The sequence below is a fragment of the Balaenoptera borealis genome (genome assembly GCF_965194805.1).
Source record: "Balaenoptera borealis genome assembly, chromosome: 12".
NCBI classification, from domain to species: domain Eukaryota; kingdom Metazoa; phylum Chordata; class Mammalia; order Artiodactyla; family Balaenopteridae; genus Balaenoptera; species Balaenoptera borealis.
The window spans coordinates 6,876,834-6,895,745 of record NC_138869.1 but is presented as its reverse complement, the minus strand read 5'-3'; the positions used below and the strand labels follow the sequence as shown (position 1 = coordinate 6,895,745).

General features: G+C 57.3%; 1 protein-coding gene across 2 annotated transcripts; it reads right to left on the bottom strand.

Moving 5' to 3' along the window:
* Window positions 1–6,649: 6,649 nt before the first annotated feature.
* Window positions 6,650–15,193, bottom strand: LOC309607101 (uncharacterized protein). 2 transcript variants are annotated; one of them, XM_082345306.1, is made up of 2 exons: window positions 12,573–15,193; window positions 6,650–8,247 (listed from the first exon to the last, which is right to left on the bottom strand). In XM_082345306.1, the coding sequence occupies exon 1, from the start codon at window positions 13,876–13,878 to the stop codon at window positions 12,832–12,834; it is 1,047 nt and encodes a 348-aa protein (XP_082201432.1). In that variant the 5' UTR covers window positions 13,879–15,193; the 3' UTR covers window positions 6,650–8,247; window positions 12,573–12,831. The 2 variants fall into 2 exon arrangements, with proteins under 2 accessions (XP_082201432.1, XP_082201433.1); XM_082345307.1 differs by having other exon boundaries at window positions 6,650–8,244.
* Between the last annotated feature and the right edge of the window lie 3,719 nt (window positions 15,194–18,912).

Here is an 18,912-nt window from a genome sequence, read left to right as displayed (position 1 = left end):
CCCTGACCCTGCCCTGAGAAGACGGGGTGCAGCACAGCCTCCCCTCGGCAGATCAGAGGACAGGCAGGGGCGGCTGTCGTCACCCGGCCTGCTGCACAGCTTCAAGGGGAGGAGAGCGTCTCCGTCCCACTCACCACTTGGTGTCAGGAAATCTGCGGAGCGTCCACCCACGGCCCCTCCACCCGCCTCCTGCCAGCAGAAGGCCTCCCGCGGAGAGCCTGGCTCAAGTCCCATCCCGCCTCCCGCACGCTGTGTGACGTGGGGCAAGGGACTCCCTCTCTGGGCCTCTGTCCTGTCGTCTGTGAAGTGTGCTAGAGGCTCGTGGGGGAGCAGAAGGGCACGGTGCGTGCGAACGAGCCCCACGCCCACTAGGTCTGTGGAAGGAAGAGGATGGAAGTCTCCAGTGTGGGCAGGGAGGAACAGCAGCTGGAATTCGTGTCCGCCGCTGCTGGGAGCTTCACACAGTACGATCATCTCAGAAAACTGTTTGGTAGAATTGGCTAAAGCTGAACACTTGAACTTGGATAACCCGGAAACTCTCCTCCAGAGGAGGTGAGCGGGCGTCCTCCAGCGGCCCGACGAGAAGATCCCCAGCAGCACTGCCCGTAGTTCCCCAAACTGGAAGTCACTCGAATGCCCACCACAGCGGGGATGGACAAGCGAGTCAGGGTGTGTCCACACAGCTGCAGATGGTATCGCAGTGAAAACAAACAATTCCCGGTCACGCACGACAACAATGACATCGCTCACTAACTCAGCCCAAGAAGTCAGGCGCGAACGATCACGCAGAGAGGAGGCCGGTTTTTACCAACTTCTGCAACAGGCAAAGCTAATCTGTGTGGCTAGAAGTTGGGAGCGGGTACCCTCAGGGTGGTTGGGACTGGGAGGGGGCACAGAGGGGACTTTCGGGGGTCTGCTCAGGTTCTGATTCTTGATCTGGGGGCCAGTTGCATGAGTCTGTGTGATCTGTGAAAATCCAGCACGCCCACACTTATGCCGGGGGCATGAGAAGTTACCCAAGGACAGGACTGCGGTGAGCTGCGATGTCCCCCCAGGTCTGTTTATGTGTGTTTTGATTAGGTGTCCAGAGGGTAGCAGAGTGGTCCAGTGGCAGACAACGTCCGTGCCCCGCCCGCCGCCCTTCAGCCCATGTGGGAGGTCACCGCAGCCCCCGTGGTCAGCCTTGCTCACACGTGGCTTCTGGTCGCAGGGGTGCACCTGGCCCACATGTGCAGGGCCACCCGAGTGCCACGGAGTTAACCTTGGCCAGCGAGGGGCAGGATGGCTGGGCAAACGCCTGGTTTCCTCGGCTCCCGCCAGGGCAGTTCTGACGGGTGCGCTGCACAGGCCCTTCAGGGTCCCCAGCTGGCTTGGGCCCCAGTTGTCCCGGTGGTGACTCGCTAATGAACACGCCCCCTGCTGGTGACTTTCCTCCTTCTCTTGCCTCCACCCTCACTGTGCTTTCTGGGGTCACTACTTGTACCCGAATCCTTGTTCCTTGTGTCTTTAGATGTCAGAGCAAGAGGGAGTGATGCAGGGATTATCCCTATCTGGGGATCTAGAGGAGGGAAGACAGCCTCAGATCTAATCAGGACACCCTGTGGGGTCGGGGCTGAGTCACCGCCTTATCTGAGCCTGTCAGTAGCCCAGGGTGTTGAAAGAGACTTTTGCTTTTCCAGGAACTAGTGGCCAGGACCCAAAGCTAAAGACAAAGAAGCCCCCCGAAGCCCACATTCTATGAGAGTTTCAGATTATGGTTTTCTTACATATTTTCTTTTCTGGGGGGCGCTGCACCACATGGCTTGTGGGATCTTCGTTCCCCGACCAGGGATCGCACCCAGGCCCTCAGCAGTGAGAGCGCTGAGTCCTAACCATTGGACTCCCAGGGAAGTCCCAAAGCCCACGTTCTAAAGAGAGTCAGAAGCCTGCAGCTCCGGCCACCCCCCCCCCCCAGGAACCCCTCACGCCCCACCCACCCATCTGAATCTGTAGCCGACCAGGAGGACGTGGGGCGCTGGGGGTGCATTCAACAACCATCAGGGCTGTGCACTGTTCTTACAGGACATAAGCCGAACTTTCCCTCCCCCAGAAGCCAAATCTCCGGGAGATCAGGTGGATCTGCAAGGACACAGGCCCCTTACTCTCAGTTTGGATGTCACGTCCTGCAGAGGCCCGGCGGCCCTGTATCCTGCGCCTGCGTGTGCAGGGGAGAGGAGGGCAGGAGAGAGCGGGCAGGGCAGACAGCGGCTGCAGGGACTGTCCGCTGGTGCCCGATGGTCACCACAATAAAGGGGCCTGGCGTGGGCTGTCTTGTCTGTTTCCAACCCTAGAGGGACGCCTGGCAATGGGGGGACTACAGCAGCAGGGGGCCCTGCTGGGGCAGGAACCGCGCAGATGGGAAAGAGTCCAGCTGTGCCCAGGTGCCCCAGGTCAGGCCTCTCCGCAGAGGGGGCCTCTCCCTAACCGCTTTTGGAAGAATCACATGTGCCGTGAATGTGATGGTGGGGATGGAGGCCACACTGGGGACACTGACAGCCGCTCAGTGCAGCCCAGGAGGCTACAGAGACCAGCAGAGAGAGGACAGCAGACTTGGACGCCGGCCTCCTCCCTGCAAACCCCCACCCCCGCAGGCTGGAGGCAGAGGAGGGCGGGGAGCAGTGGAAGGCCAGCCGCACCCTCCCACCATGTCCCGGGCCACAGACCACGTCCAACCCGGGAGGGGAAAAAGGGGAGGAGATTTGCAGTGGCCGGAACCCGACTTTCCCTAGCTGAGCCCTCTGGGATCTGCCGGAGGTAGAGATCATGGAACAGCCGGCCAGCAGAGCTGGGGGCAGCACGGATGGAAGGAAAAGAACCTTCTGCTTTGTCCCCCCAGGAGTGCAGGCTGCTCAGTGAACCGGTGGCAGTGAATTAGGAAGCTGGGCCTTGTGAAGGAAGAGACGGGGGTTTCACGGGGCACCAGGTTGCGGCCCAGCTGCAGGAGACCCCATCCACCAAGTCAAGCCCCCACCTGCCACGCAGACTGAGGGGGTCCCGCCCGCTTGATGACTTTGCCAGCGGCCACCAGCCTCACACATCAGGACCCCCCCCCGAACCCCCCAGGCTGTACAGATGGGCTCAGGTCTACGCAGACCCAGGAAGTTGCACCCCCAATGACGACCTGGCCCTCGGTCTTGGGGCCCCGTCCAGCTTAGACGGCTGAGCTGGTGAGAGCATAGCGGGGCAGGAGGAGCTGAGAAATAGAAGACTCCCCCAAGTACAAGGAAGGACAAGCACAGGCCAGTCTCATCCAGAGACACAGATGCAAAAATCCTGAACAAAGACGAACAAACCAAATCCAGCCTCCTCTACAGAGGGAAGGCATCACGTGCAAGCACGGCCCATTCGGGAGCCTGGCTTCACCTGGAGGGCAGGTGGGCTGGGTCACCAGAGACGCAAAAGGCCATTCCATCGTCTCAATGGGCACAGGAAAAAGTGCTTAATGAAGTCAACGTCTTCGCACAGACTGGGGTGGCAAGTAACCTGATAAAGTGTGTAAATATATCAATTCCACTTCTGCAGAAGACTGAAGGCAGGGCTGGACGAGCCCATGCCTAGTGTCCAGTCTCATCTCAACACCAATTGCTCTTCCAGACAACAGCGTCCCTCAGCACCTCCCGGGCCGGGCCCATCGCTGTGCTGACGTCGTACAACAGCACTGGGTCCCCATCTGGTGGACTAAGTACCCCGTGGGCTGTGCAGAGCCCTTGCCTTGGTGCAGAGCTAGCTGCCCCGGGGCTTTGGGAACAGTCAGCACTGGCCCTGGTGCCACCATGCCAGCCTCCCTGGCCTGCCTTTCCCCTCCCCACGTGAATATCACGGCCACCGTCTTTAAATTGTAGTCATTTATACATAACACATAATTGTAGTAAAATACACATAACATAGAATTTACCATCTAAACTATTGTTAAGAGTACAGTTCAGTGGCATTAAGTACATTCACATTGTTGTGCAGCCATCACCACCATCCATCTCCAGAACTTTCTTATCTTCTCAAACTGAAACTCTGTCCCCATTTAACACTAACTCTCCCTCCCCCACTCCCTGGTCCACACACACACACACGCCCCCATCCTCCTTTCTGTCTCTACGGATTTGACTGTTCTAGGGGCCTCATATAAGTGGAATCATATGCTATTTGTCCTTTTGTGACTGGCTTATTTCACTAAGCATAATGTCCTCAAGGTTCATCCATGTTGCAGCAGGTGTCAGAATCTCCTTTCTTTTATGCCCAAATAATATTCCATTATATGTACAGACCACATTTTGTTTATCCATTTATATGAATAAATGAATCAACCCTGGGGTGTCCAAGCCAGTCCACCTTTGGCTATTGTGAAGACTACTGCTGTGAACATGGGTGTGCAGATCTGTTCAAGACCCCACTTTTAATCATGAAATGGAAATATTTTATGTCTGGACAAAAACATGCACCCAGGACTTCCCTGGTGGCACAGTGGTTAAGAATCCGCCTGCCAATGCAGGGGACACGGGTTCGAGCCCTGGTCCGGGAAGATCCCACATACTGCGGAGCAACTAAGCCTGTGCGCCACAACTCCTGAGCCTGCGCTCTAGAGCCCGCAAGCACTGCAACTACTGAAGCCCACGCACCCTAGAGCCCGTGCTCCGCAACAATAGAAGACACGGCAATGAGAAGCCCACGCACCGCAACGAAGAGTAGCCTCTGCTTGCTGCAACTAGAGGAAGCCCGCATGCAGCAACAAAGACCCAACACAGCCAAAAATTTAAAAAAACAAAACAAAACAAAAAACCATGCACCCACCAAGTGAAAGCATTTCTCTCAGAGTTTGCATTTTTTTCCCCACTGTTTTTAGATTTTAAACCCAAGTTAAAGCTCCATGTGGTCACATAGAAAGAACAAAAGTAACTCAAGTTCTGCTTTTCCATCTTTAAACTCACTGTGCAGTCACCAATTATTTCCAATCACTGCCTAAACACAGGAGTAGGTGGCACCACAGGCAGTAGAGACACCAAATGCCCTGTAAGTGACCTGAGTACTCTGAGCCGTCACCAACTCACCCCCCAAACACATGCCTAGAGCTGAATCCACAGGTGCTGGGGCGACTGGATCACGGGGACTTCAATTAAATTCCACATACGACATAATGCTTATGAAAAGATACGTCGTCAAAATCCGCACATCTGAAGCACGCATCTATGTTATGAAAACAACCGTATCACAGCAGTGGTTGAGCACAGTGAAGTATTTTATCCTTGACCTCTTTTTAGACGTTTTGGCGCATGGTGATAATAAAAAGCAGACTGCCTTTATTATTGATTCAAATCATGTACAGGCAAGGCCCCCATGTTCGCTGTCAGGGGCATGGGGGGCTGTTCCCCCCCCGTCCCCACGGCCCCGGGAAGTCGCCAGCTGTGAGAAAGGGTCCTGCTCCCCAGGCCTCGCCCTGGGGCCACCACGCGGGCCCTGTGGCTGGAGCCTTTGTCTTATTTGCTGGGCCCACCCGGTGGGCATCAGATCAACAGGGTCCTCGCCCTGACTGTGTCCCACCTGGAGCGACCACCAGGCCTCTGATCTGAGTAGTGGCAGGGCTGGCCCGGGGGGTAATCTCTGAGGTTGCGGACATTTCCGGCTCTGCCCTGTTACCCCAGAAAGATACTTGTCAGGCTCTCTCTCTCTGGCTCTCGTTTTCCCAGCCCAGATGGCCGTGAGCCCACCGCTGCAGAGACGTGACCCAGCAGCCAAGCCCCACACCAGCAGGGCTGACGCGCCCAGCAGGCAGCCTGGATCAACCCATGCCTGCTCTGCCAGACTGATGACCCTAATCCCACGTGCAGACGGGGCCAGCCAGAATGCCTCCTACGCACAAAAGGCCTTTGTTCTGCTGCCCTTGCCCCTGGCCCCCCATCTCAGCCTTCCCTGAGGCCAGGGAGGAAGGAGGTTTCCTGCCTAGCATCTACCACCGCCAGGCCCTGTGCAGGCCAGCCCTTGTGTTGCAGCTGCGGAAAATGCTAGAAAGGTCAAACGTGGGCTTTGGTGTCACACCCAAGGGGGCCGGCTCCTGATGGCCACACACCAGCTGCACAAGTCTGAGGCCCGCTTCCCGGACAAAGAGATGTTCTAACTCCCGAAACAGATCTCAGGGCAGTGGGAGTCCCCGTTGTCCCCATGTGTCCCCTGCTCCTCGCTGTGTCTCCCACCCCCCAGCCTGCCTGGACCCCGGGCCCTGGCGTCTGTGGAGCCCTGTGTCTGGGCCGTGGTGTCACCGCGGCCCTGGTCACACTGAGCAAGCAGGCTCTCCCTCCGTCTCTGCATTCTTACCCGGTGTAACACCTACAGGTGTGTAACCCAGTGGGCCTCAAATAGTTTCCTCTCTGGATCCTTTCCTAGGGTTGCCAGGTTTAGTACATAAATAAAAATACAGAATGCCCAGTTCAATTTGAATTTCAGATAAATGACAAGCAATTTTCTTAGTATAAGTGTGTCTCAAATATTGGACATACTTGCATTTTATCTGGCAACCCTCTCCTTTACACTCTTAACAATTATTGAAAACCTCAAAGAGCTTATGTTTATGGCATTATAAACACGATATTTACTGTATTAGAAACTAAAATGGAAAAATTGCTAAAATATTTATTTTTAAAAAACAAGAAATAACATATTTTTATGAAAAAGAGCTCCATTTTGCAAAACAAAAGAAATTAATAAGAAAAGTGGCATTGTTTTGCACTTTTGCAAATCTCTTTAATGTTTGGCTTAATTGAGGATAGCTGGGTTCTGTTATCTGCTTCTGCATTCAGTTTACTGTGACATGTGATTCTGGTTGGACGACGTGAGGAATACCTGACCTCACACAGATAATGTAGTCAGCAAAGGGAGGAGTATTCTAATAGCCTTTTCAGATTGCTGTGAATAATTGTCTTTGCTTTCACACCAAAACTCAACAAATGGTAATTTCTTAAACTTCAGTTGCTACATGGAATCTGAAAACACATGAATGAACTTTTCATACTTGGTTACACAAAAATCCATTGGTCTACCTTGCACTTTGAATGGGTCTTTTATTTACACAAGATTTTGTATTAATAACAACCTGCATTGGTCATTTGAGAAATACAGGTTTCCTGGTCTTCCTAATGTTTACATATTTCATTAACTAGCTACTAAACTTCACATTTGTTGATAACACTGCCTATCTCATCAGGAAAGGCTTAAAGTTTTGGTTTCTAGTGCACATGGAAGTTTTCCCATATTCTAATTTTCTAGCTCAAATTTTATCACTGGCAACGATTACCGTCAGCTGCTTCCCTTGAAGTGACAGCTCACTTCACTTTCAAGAATATGTCTGTCAGATGCCCAAGTCTGAATAACCCGTGTTTGTCTTTCAGTTTTCCTTTCCATAAAAAGGCAAGTGGTTGAGCTGGCAACTCAAATAGTCATACACGTGCTTTTCCCTGAGACAACCATCATACTTGGGGATGCTTTCTGTGTGCTTCCCGTGTCTTCACACAGAATAGGAAAAAGATGCGCACTCAAGAGCAATACAGTTAGTTATGTCCTCGCTTTCGCAAGGACATAGCGCAAGGGCACGGTGGTGAAGAGCAAAGACCACTACTGCAGCTGTGCTGTGGCCCTGATCCATGCTGGACCCGCCATCTTTTGCATCAGCAGTGCAAATATCAGCAAGAGAAAAGGGCAAATGATATCTTAGGATTATTAGGAAGGTAGTTTTGACCTTGTGGATCTTCTAAGAGAGTCGTGGGGATGGCCAGGGCTGTGCGGACCACACTTTGAGAACCTCTGCGTTAGCATGGACTCTTAGCCCCTCCACCAGTGCCTGGCACTTAGGCAGTGCTCCCTAACACACCACAGAGGAGGCTGATGTCTCCTTAACAGGCAGGATTGACCATCACGGCTTCTCCTCACTGCCCAGAGGGACCCATGGCCACAACTCTGCTGCATAGACATTCAGACATTTCTCTATGGGTTTCCATACATGTATAACACACCCCCCTAGGAAATAAGTAATATTAATTCAACACATACTTCCTGAGCACTGACTCTGTGCCCGTCACTGCTCCAGGCACTGGGGACCCAGCAATCGACAAGTCACATTCTCCGCTCTCATGGAGCTGACGGCTTAGTGGAAGAGACCACTGGACAAGACGGTGTGTCCGGCGGTGACTCGGGCAGCAGGAGAAATGCAGGAAGAGCTGGCACCTGCTGGAGGGTGAATATTTAGCAGGGAGTCAGGCTCCTCTGAGAAGGTAACATTTAAGCAAAAAACCAAATAAAATGATGGAGTAAGCTGCGTGCATACTTAGGGAAAGAATGCACGTGCAAAGGCCCTGAGGCGGGAATATGCCGGCTTCCTGTTATTAGCCAACAGTACACGGGGTTCATTCAACACCCCTGAGATATTTACTAAGTAGACTGCCAGGCACTGTTCTAGACCCTCATGGAGCCAGACACAGAAAGAGGAGAGAGACAGTAAGAAAGAATAAATGAACAAATAAATAGGTAACATGTCCGAAAGTGGTAGGTAAAAAAAAAAATCCATCAGGGAAGAAGGACAAGGACAGACTGGTTGCTGTTTTTAAAACAGAAGCTAGGGAGGGCCTCCCTGAGGAGGTGACATGAGGAAGAAGAGGAGAGCCTTGCTGGCTTCATTCCCATTTCACAGACAGGGAAACTGACCTTCCAGAGGCACAACCACCCAAGGGCACACAGCTGTACAAGAAGGAGGCAGAAGGGGACCCAGGGGTCCCAGAGCAGAGCCCCCTCTTGCCGCCTCAAGCCAGCAGGGCCCAGAACTCAGGGTGGGGCTGCAGGGGGGCCGGGCAGCTCTCACTAACCGGCTCACACTGCCCCAATCACTTCACGAGCACCCAGTGAGAAAGCGCTATTATTACCCACATTTTATAGGCGAGGAAACTGAGGCTCAGAGAAGACATCTCACACTTGGGGCTACAGGCACACTGACTCTGAAACCATGATTTTTTTTTTTTTTTTTTTTTTTTTTTTTTTTTTTACAATTTTCAATACAAAACACTTCATTGTTTAATACTGGCGTATTCCCATATGCCATTCCAGATCCGGCCACAGTGTAACAGGGGCCAGCGCTCTGGGCCTTGTTATGGCCAAATAACATTCTGCTGTGTGGACAGACCACGTTTAGTGTCCGCGTTCATCCACGGATGGACATTTGAGCTGTTTCCACTTTGGGGCACACATTTATTTGCACGAAACTGTAAACCATAGGGCCCGTCTACACCCACGTGAAGGCAGAATACTTCCCTACATTGTCATAAATAAAATAGTCCGGGGCTGAAGATTCAAAGTGAGAAATTTCACACCACAATGGACAAAGCACTTTGCTATTCTTTAGGATTTGCTTCATGACTTTTTACTACCTCAAATTTCCAGCAGAAGTAGAGAGCACGGTATAACCACCACCCCAGGTGCCCACCGCGAGGCTCCCTGAGCTTCCGACCCCAGGACAAGTCTGCCCTCACCCAGAGACCACCACAGCCCAGGGTCCTGCGGGGCTGTCAGGAAGGGGTGCTGGCACCGGGTCTGCTAGGGGATCGTCCAACTGGTGGCCGCCCAGGTGTCCCTGGTCACACTGCCAGCTTCCCCCCATTAAAGATTTTGGCCTGGGCTCAGGCAGCGTTATCTCTGGGTGGATCCCTTCCCTGTGGAGCCGTCTGGGCAGGACGGAATGCTCAGAGGGCGGGGCCCTCCCTGAGGGGGGCCCAGCACTGTCCCCACCTGGGCAGCTGGCCACCGTCCCCTGCCTCATCTTTCCCTGGCCCTGACCTCGGAATCGCCTCCATCCATCCAGGGACAGCCTGGCTGGAGCTGGAGTTGGGGAAACAGAGGCCCAGAAGGGTCAGGGAGATCTCCCCACGTCTCCGGGACGCTCAGGCTGCGGAGGGGGCACACTCCTCAGGGAGCTCCTCCCTGGGGTGCCGCGGAGGGAGGGCCGCCCTGTCCCAGCCTGGCGCTGCCCGGGGTGGGGAGGGGAGCTGCGGGCCAGGTGCGACGGGGCTTCCGCAGCGCCCCAGGGCGTGGGGCGAAGACGCACCTGCAGGAGGGAGCCAGCCTCAGCCTGAGCTTGCGGGTATCTGCGGGGGCAGCCGGGCATCCCTTTGGTCACACACGGTGACCACCGTGGTCTCACTCTGGGGACTCACTTCCCTCTGGTGGTGCCTAAGTCTTCACAGGGTTTTCTAAACGGACCAGCCCTGGTGCAGGACCCTGGGGAAGGACCCCAGCACGCTGGGGTCAGGGCGTCCGAGAAAGGTCACCCCCAGCCCACCCCAAGGCCTGGAGTCATGGGTGAGGGGGGAAGGGACTCGAGGTCAAGTTCGGTGGGGGCACCGTGATCCAGCTTCCCCACCAAGGAGGCTGCCCCTCCAGGACCAGCCTTGGGGAAGGGAAGCACCAGCTCTGAGGACGACCAGGGCTGCTGCGTCTAGTGACGCCGGGACACCGGGGCACGGGGACCCGTGCCCCCCACCAAGCCTCAGCATGCCCGCTGTGTCTGCTGAAGCGCTACCTTCTTGCAACACACTCAAAGGCATGCTGAGGTCTACAGCTGCTCTGCGGGGCCACACAGGCGGGGCCCGCTGGCTCCTGCCAGCCCTCCCAGGGACGGACATCTGACCCCAGGAGTCCTGGCCCCAGGCCTGGAAGCCTGGTTCCGGCTCCCTGGCTCCGCACCCCATCTGCCAAGCCCGGCTAGACGTCCTCCCCTCACTCTCAGCAGCTGCTCCCCTTCCCGCCCCCCCAGGCCACGTGCCCAGCTGCCACAGGGAGCTCCCCGAGTCAGCCCTGCTGCAAGCATCCTTTGGGGAGGTATTTGCTCACAGCCTGCAGGCTTCCCCGGCTCCCCTTTCCAGCCCTCAGTGGGGAGCACCGCTGTTTGCTCTAGACCCTGGCCGGCAGCCCCTGGCGCTGGACCTGGCGGGCAGTGCCCACTCTCCGTCCCAGGCCCAAGAGAGCTTGGCAGACCCCTGTCCTCCCGTTCCTGGGATGGACCCAAGTTCCCACGGGCAGAGGATCTGTCTCTGGGCTGGCGTCGTCAGGGAGAGGCAGCCGAGGGCTGGCCTGGAGGTTCCCAGGGCCTTGGGAACCAGAGCCGGTGCCCACGCTACCCACACCTGCATCCTCAGCACCCCCAGACAGAGAAGGGGGATGGAGGTGGCCAGAGGCACAGAGCACCAATTGCTCGCGGGCTGTTGGTACACACGAGGGCCAAGTTGCACACGTTGGGGGCATTACTTCCCCGCTTTGTGGAAGAGGAGTGGGGACTCAGAGAGGAGAAGGGCCCTGGCCAAGGTCACACGGCCGGGAAGCAACCCAGCAGGATTAGCACCAGGGCCCTGTCTCCTCAACGCTCCTCAAGCCGGCCTCTCCCTGCCTGGGGCCCGGGCCTTCCTGACCAGGGAGGGAGGGGACAGCAGCCTCTCTCCCATCAGCAGGTAGGGCTGTGGGCCCTGCCCTGACCATGACCCTGGGGCCTGAGTGCCCACTTAGTAGCTGTCTCCCTGCTGGGTCATGTTCATCAGGTCCTATAACTGGGCTCCTGCCTCCATTTTCCTGCTGCCCCGAAGGCTGGGCCCTGCTGCCCCTGCTGGTTCCAGCAGACAGTAACAAGGCCCCACGTGGGCCCAGCCCGTCCCCAGGATCCATCTGGCCCGGGACAAGCTCCCCAGGCCAATGTTATAAGTCTCCCCTCCCCTCCGCTTCCCGAGGGCCCCGGTCCCATTCTGGGCTACGTGGTCCTTCCACAGCCGAGGAGCTGCCGCTCAGCCCAGACCCAGACGGGTCAGGGTGGGAGGAGGGGGTGGAGGAGGAGGGCAGGCAGGGACTCTGGGGGAGCTGTCCCCACCCCCAGATGCGCACCTGGGCATCTTCTTCCCTAACAGGGCAACAGCCATTTCTGCCTCTCACATGCCATCAGGAGGTGGCTCCCGGGGCCGTGCCCCGCCCCGCTGCGCCCCTGTCCGCTGTCCCCCAGGCCTGGAGTGGGAAGGGCACGCGGAGACCGACAGCTACATCCCCTAGTTTTCGGGTGGAAGCAGGGAATGGAGGGCCAGAGAGCACCAGGCCTACCGCTGGCCACCCAGGGCACGACTCTGTCAGCCAGGGGCTGTCCCAGGCCAAGGAGCCAGGGGAGCCAAGGGACAGGGGGGCGCCGGGGGCTGATGACCGCCGTCCCCTCCAAACAACAGCGAGGGACGGCGGCCAGGCGGGTAGGGACAGCTTGTTCTCACAGCCGGGCCCAAGGGACCTGACTGACCACACCTCAGCTATGCTGGACCTCACATCTGCTCGGCGGTGGCCCTGTCCCCACCGCAGCCTCAGTTTTTAATTCTGCACAAAGGGGGCCGGGACATGGCAATATCCGGGGCCATAGGTCCACCGTTTCTACGGCCAACGGAGCTGTCCCCTGCCTCTCGGGGCAGCTCCCAGGCTAAAAGAAGGAAGAAGGAAGACAGAAGGGGAAGGGGAGCAGGAAGGGGGAAGGGGCTTCCACCTACCCTGTGTCTATCGGCTCACAGCTTCCCTACACACCGGGTCCACTGAGGCTCGAGGCCGGACAGAACTGCTTCACCGTAAAACTAGAACCTGCAAGAACGATGACTTACAATCATAATAATCAAGGCAACGCATTTCTGGAGTATTCATTCTGTGCCAGGCGTTATTCTAAGTGCTTTGCGTGGGCCGACAGCAAGGCTGAGAGGTAGGCACTGATGTTATCCCCATTTTACGGATGAAATTGAGACCAGAGAGGTTAAGTCACTCACCCAAGGTCAAAGGAAAGTGCCAACCAGCACCATCCACTTTACCCCTGTGGATGGAGAGGGTGAAGCTTGGCTCCTCCCATGCCCACCAGCGTCTCACCCTGAGCCCCCCAGCTTGGCTGCCAGCAGCTCCTTGGAAGCTCCAGGTGGAAAAACAATTATGGTGTTGGCCCGGGGCTGCCGGAGGGGCCCAGGGCTCCCTCCTCCATGTCCCACAGAGGCCAAGCTGCCCTGACGGAGAGACCTGGGAAGGGCCTGGGCAGGGGCTGGGGATGGGCAAGTGATGGGGCGCTTGCTCAGGATTCAGAGGGGGTGTTGGGCTCCCCCCGCAGACGTGGGATGGGGAGGTGGTCTCTAGGCTTGCCTGGCAGAGACTGCTCCTGGCCTGTCCACACCCCCAGGCTGCAGGGCGCAGACCACCCTGACGGGCACCAGCCAGTCCCCCTCGCCACCGGAACACGGATGGAGCGCTGATGGAGCACCTACTACGCGCCAGCTGGCCCTGGTGCTGGGGGGCAGACCCCATCCCTGACCGCTTACTGTCCGGCAGGGAGCACAGAGAACGGAAGCAGAAAGGGCCCGATTGCTCCTCACACCCTGCGAAGTTGCCTTTGACGGATAAGGAAACCGAGGCTCCAAGCAGTGAAGCGACTTGCCACCACGCCCTGTGCCAGTCCGTGCGCTGAGCACCCTCTAGGTGCCAGGGTGCTCCCATGCCCACCTGACCCTCCCGACGACCCGGCAGGTGGGTGTCAGCCTCCCGCCTCTTGAGAAGTGGCAACTGCGGCTCCGAAGCGGGGAGCGCTTGCCTGGAGTCATCTAGCTGGAAAAGGCCACACCAAGACGCCACCCCAGATGGTCCGACGCCAGAGCCCCCAGCCTTCCCCAAACCTTTCCTGGAAACTCCCGGCATTTCGAGTCGTGAGCTCTCCTGAGCCGGGCAGAGTGGGGTCAGGGCGCTGGCCGCTGGGCAGACCCTCCAGTGCGGGGGACAGCTGGGGGGCTGGACCTCGGCCAACACCATCCTTTCACAATGATACATTATTTATCTAGCTTAAGCCACACACACATGTGCCCTCTCCAGATAATTCTGGTCTATCCTTTTAAGCAACAACACAGTTATACTTAACCATCCAAGAGGAAGTGAAGCCCACACAATGTCTCCTCTGTGCTCCTAAAGAAAAACGACCATGCCAACCATGTTCAGGCCTCAGCACAGCAGAGCAAGAAACTGGGTGCTTGTGGAGAGAGGGATGGTTACTCACGCCCACACAAAAGGCCCCAAACTGATATTTTGTTGATGCTGTTCTTGTGTCTGCTTTTAATGGTTGTTCTGTCTCCTCTCTTATTGTTGGACTGTTACTTCTAGAAGCACCTAGGGTTTGCTTGGAAAGCGGCTAATAAGCTTGATGCATCTTGCTGGTCAACGACTGGACAGTCAAAGACTCTTAACGACAAAGGGAATTCATCACGAGAACAAATGCCACCAAGTCCTGCTCGAGCTCCGGATGCTCTGGGGACTCCAGGACTGAACTTGGGGACATGACACTGCAAGGTTGCCATCCTGGACAACAGTTCTGTGCCAAGTAGAGCACGATTCCACTTCCTTGAGACACTCTACTGCCACCTGCTGGAAAACTGTCCTGATAAATACACACGTCTACCCTGATTACTGTGCGAACAGGACACTTCAGAGTTGTGCAGTGCACAACTTGTACAGCTGTCCATGGCAGCCCTGTCTTGACGCCACCAGGATTCCCTCTTTCTCCATCATGTTTTATCTTTTTCTCCCTCCATTTCACTCTCTTGTACCTTAGACAGGCTTTATCTTTGTGATTGAAGTAGGGCTGCTCTGTAACTCGTGAGACAAGGTCCCTTCCCTTCCTGCCCCCAAATTTAAAAATCTAGGTACACTCTGGTCCAGCTGGAGTCACACTGCATCACTGAACCATCCCCGCGGTTAGGGGAAGGGGATGGGTATCAGTCAGAACCGTCAAGGTTGTGCTGTGCAACACGCTGTGTAAAACCTCAGTTCATTTCTCGCTCACACTGAATGTCTGACCCCGTCTGCCTGGGGGCTCTGCTCACCGGGGGCTTTCAGAAACCCAGACTAACAGATGCCACGGCTCAGAATGTGCTCGCGCCATTGCTGCAGCCAAGGGGAGGCACTCGGAGAAACGCCCACTGGCTGGGAAAGCTTCCCCCCGGGAGACACACAAGCCACTGAGCTCACCGTTCATGAAGCAAGTCTGTGGACACATCCAAGTTCTGAGGGCGGGGAGGCGCAGCCCTCTAGGATGATTGACCTTGAATCGCTTTCTACTCTTGGGGCAGCGGGGGCTGGGCTGAGGGTGGGCAGGGGACCGTGCCTGTTACAGGCTGGGACTGAGGGGTGGGAGTTCCTCCAGGAAGGGAGGAGGGTGCCAGCGGCTCTAAACAATTGTCCGGGGCAGCAGCTAAGCGTGAGCCAGGCCAGGCGGGAGGGCCGTGTGTGAGAGAGGGCGCCGAGCGGCCACACCAGCCTCCGGACGCTGCCGCAGCAGGAGCCCCAATGGACCCACAGGGACCAGCACCCCGGGAAGAAGAGCAAGAGTGGCCCGGCCTGGACTCCACATGGATGTTTTAGATGCAGAGGCTCTGCATTTGTTTCTCCTCTGGTTCTGGGGATGGCTGTGGGTGGGCGGAGGTGCCAGGTGAGTCAGGAATGATTATCGACTTCCCTCAGAGCTGCAGACCCCGTTCGACAGAGGCTACTGGCGCTTGGATGGGTTAAGGAACTTTCTCGGGTTCATGGAGCTGATTGGGAAACCGGTGCTGACTAGGTACCCACCACATGCCAGGCTAGTGTGCCCCCCTCCAGGAGCTCCTGTCTCCGCTGCACAGGCGAGGAAGCACAGAGGCCGGGGGCACATCACCCAGCCAGGCACCCCCCTCCAAGGCCTTAGCCCCCCACGGCATCTCAGGACTCCTGGGGAAGGAGCCGCGGCCTTTAAAAGGATGATGGGTCCTCACGTGATCGAGGACCTCGGGAACCAGATGGGCGTTTGCCGGCCTGTGTTTTCGGCACATTCCTGAGCTCCGAAAGGAGAAATAAAAGTGTTGCCTTGTCTGCGAGCTGAAGAGACAGCAATATTGTGGTGTAACTAGGACCAGATGGGCTCCAGGAATTTCCAAAGGCCTTTTAACATATTAGACAAAATAGCCTCCCAGCCACACACCATAACTCCGTCTGGCCGCCTGGGTATCGGTTACCGCGACGACCGGCGGGCTGCAAGCACTGGCTCGGGGGTCCCCGCAGGGAGGAGTCTCTGGCCGGGCCCTGCCCACTCCTCCCGGCCCCGCGGGAGCGCCCCTCTGATGTGACCCTTCCCCGCACCTCCAAGGCCAGGGAACCTGCCAAGAATCTCACGTTCAGAGTCAGAAAGGGGTGGGAAGTCCCAGCAGCCGCCTAGCTGGATCCCCGACCAGCCCTCGCTAGCACACCCCCTGGGAGGGGAGGTCATGGCCATGGGGCACCCAAAGGTGGGGTACCTGCAGCATGCTGGGCCCAGGCTCTGGGGTGGGCAGGGGCCGTATCCGGGTGGACACCCACCCTCCCTGCGCCCCTTTCCTCCTCCACAGACACAGTTGTGTTGAGAACAAAGCGGTTGAACACACGCCTGTGCAAGAACCGTGCCGTGAACCCAGAAGCTGCATTGTGTCCCGGCCATGAGATTATCTTTGGATGCCCCGGCTCTGAGAACATCCTGCCTCGTTCCCACCTGAATGACATCATTAGCTAATGTTAACTAAGCACCTGCTGATGCCAGGGCCCCTTATGGGGGGAAGATCGGGGCTCAGGGAGATGACTGCCTTCCTCAGTGCCGCAGAGGTGGCGGAAAAACCAGGATCCGACCACCATGTACACCGCCTCCCGATGGGTGAGCTCCCACATGCAGCGAGGTCCCCGTCTCTCCGGGTCTCCGTTTCTGTCTGTGCAGCGAGAGGGTGGGGAGCAAGCCAGAAGGATGCATCCCACACTCACCCTCTGGACCCTAATTCTGCCCTCAAGTGACCCAGAAAGTATAGGCCAGCCCACTTCCGTCACCTCACACAGGCCTCTGCAGAGGGAGGGCCAGCTTCCGAGCGGGGACACACCTGCCCAGGGTCACTCGCAAGCCAGCGGCAGAGCAGGTTCAAACCAAGGCTGGCCAACCCCAAAGTCCACGTCCTTTCTCCAGAGGCCCCCCGCCGTCCCGGCAGAGCTCAGGACTCCCACTTGCCCCGTCAACCGTGCCTTGACCCTGGTGGCAACAAGGGGTGCAGAGGAAAACGCCCGGGGTGGTGGCGGAAGCGATGCTTGGCCCCCCCATGGGAGGAAGCCAGGAGGCCGGGCTCTGGTACCAGTTGGCCGCCAGGGGTGTCAGGCTCCTTAATAGCCCTCCCTGGGCCTCACTTTCCCCATTGATAAATTGACGGTGGTGAGCACCAGCACCGAGCCAGGACCCCAGCGGGCCCTCCGCGAGGACAGCCTTCCCTCTCCTGCAGTGCGCCCCACCCACTGTCCAGCTGCCATGCACGAGGTGGCCTCCGCGTGCCATCTGCACGAGAGGTGAACAGGCGGCCCTGGGGCAGGACGCGGAAGCCGCCTGAGCAGACAGCCACTTAAAACCGTCACATGTACCTCAGCCTGGCCCTGACACCACACTGCAGGACCCAGGAGGGCTGCCTTCCCTTTGGGGTCCCGTCTCATCTGGACATCGGGGTCTGACACCTGCCTCTCCCGGGATTGCTGGTAAGGGCGTGAACCAGGGAACGGCTGAGAGGTCCAGGTGGGCGGGGGGACGCCATACCCCCCAAGATAGTCTCATTGCAAACCTTTGCCAGAAGGTCTGGTTGTGGGAAAAGGGCACTCGTTCTACAGTCAGGGGTCCCTTCCCTGGCTTTTCCATTGCCTGACTGTGTGACCTCGGGCAAGTCACTTGACGTCTCTGAGTCTCGATCTCATCATCTGTAAAATGGTAATGATGACGATGATGGGTAACTTGTACTGAGTGTATGCTCCATGCTGGGACTGCTCTAAGCACTTCAGAAATATTAACTCATTTAATTCTCATGACAGTCATCCCCATTTGGGGTATCATCCCACTTTACAGATGAGTACATTAAGGCACAGAAAGGTAAAGTCACCCAGCTAGAAACGGCAGGAGGTAGGACTCAAGGCCAGTCCCGTGAGGCATGGATTAACCACTGCCCCCTGCAGCCTGGCTAACAATCACGGGACAACATCGCTCCCAGGGTGGCACCGAGCTTCCCCGTGTTGGCCCTGGGCTCAGAGAGGAGCGTCCCCAGCCAGTGTTGGCTGAGCTAAATGAAACCAACTCAAGGGCAGGCGGCCTTGGAGGATTTCCTCGCCCTAAACCCCAAGCATTTGGCCGAGGAGCCAGGGAGGCGTCCTACGTCTCCTTCAGCTCTGCCCAGGAGTCCTGCTAGGCTGGGGGGCCCTGGCAACGCCGCCGCCTTTGTTTATGCCCCAGGCATCAGGCTGGGTACATTCGTTCCTGCCTCTGCCCCCACCAGCCTCAGGAGGGGGTAGGTGGGGGGACACTGCTGCCCCAGTGCTGCCTGACAGCCCGCCACCGGCCCCCCCGCAGAGAATAGGGCTATGACTCCGCGAGGGCACCCCCTTCCCCTAGGCCTAGCAGGCAGGCGCCCGCCAGCGCCAGGCACGGTGCGGGGTCTGGAGGAGGAGGGGGACGGCCGCGATCACACAGCACTCTCTCGCGGTGCCAGGTTCTGAGCTGCCTCCAGGGTCACCCGACACCCCTGCTCAGCCTTGCAGGCTCAGGATGTGACCCGCCAGGAGGGCTGAGGAAGGAGGCTCTGAGAGGCTGCCACTTGCCCGAGGCCCCACACCCAGGCCCAGGCCCTGCGGGCCTCCCCACGTGGCGGGCTTGGGGTCCCAGGTCTGCCCACTCCCCAGCACGCTCCCCAGCACATGGTGGGGGGAAGGGGCCTCATCGGAGCTCAGACGTTCAGGAGGCTCTGGAGCTGCCCGTTGCAGAAACCCCACACCCGCCAGGATCGGGCTGGCCCA

Excerpts from the sequence above, each read along its gene's own strand:
- LOC309607101 (XM_082345306.1), bottom strand. The coding sequence starts at position 13,878 with ATGTATCATTGTGAAAGGATGGTGTTGGCCGAGGTCCAGCCCCCCAGC.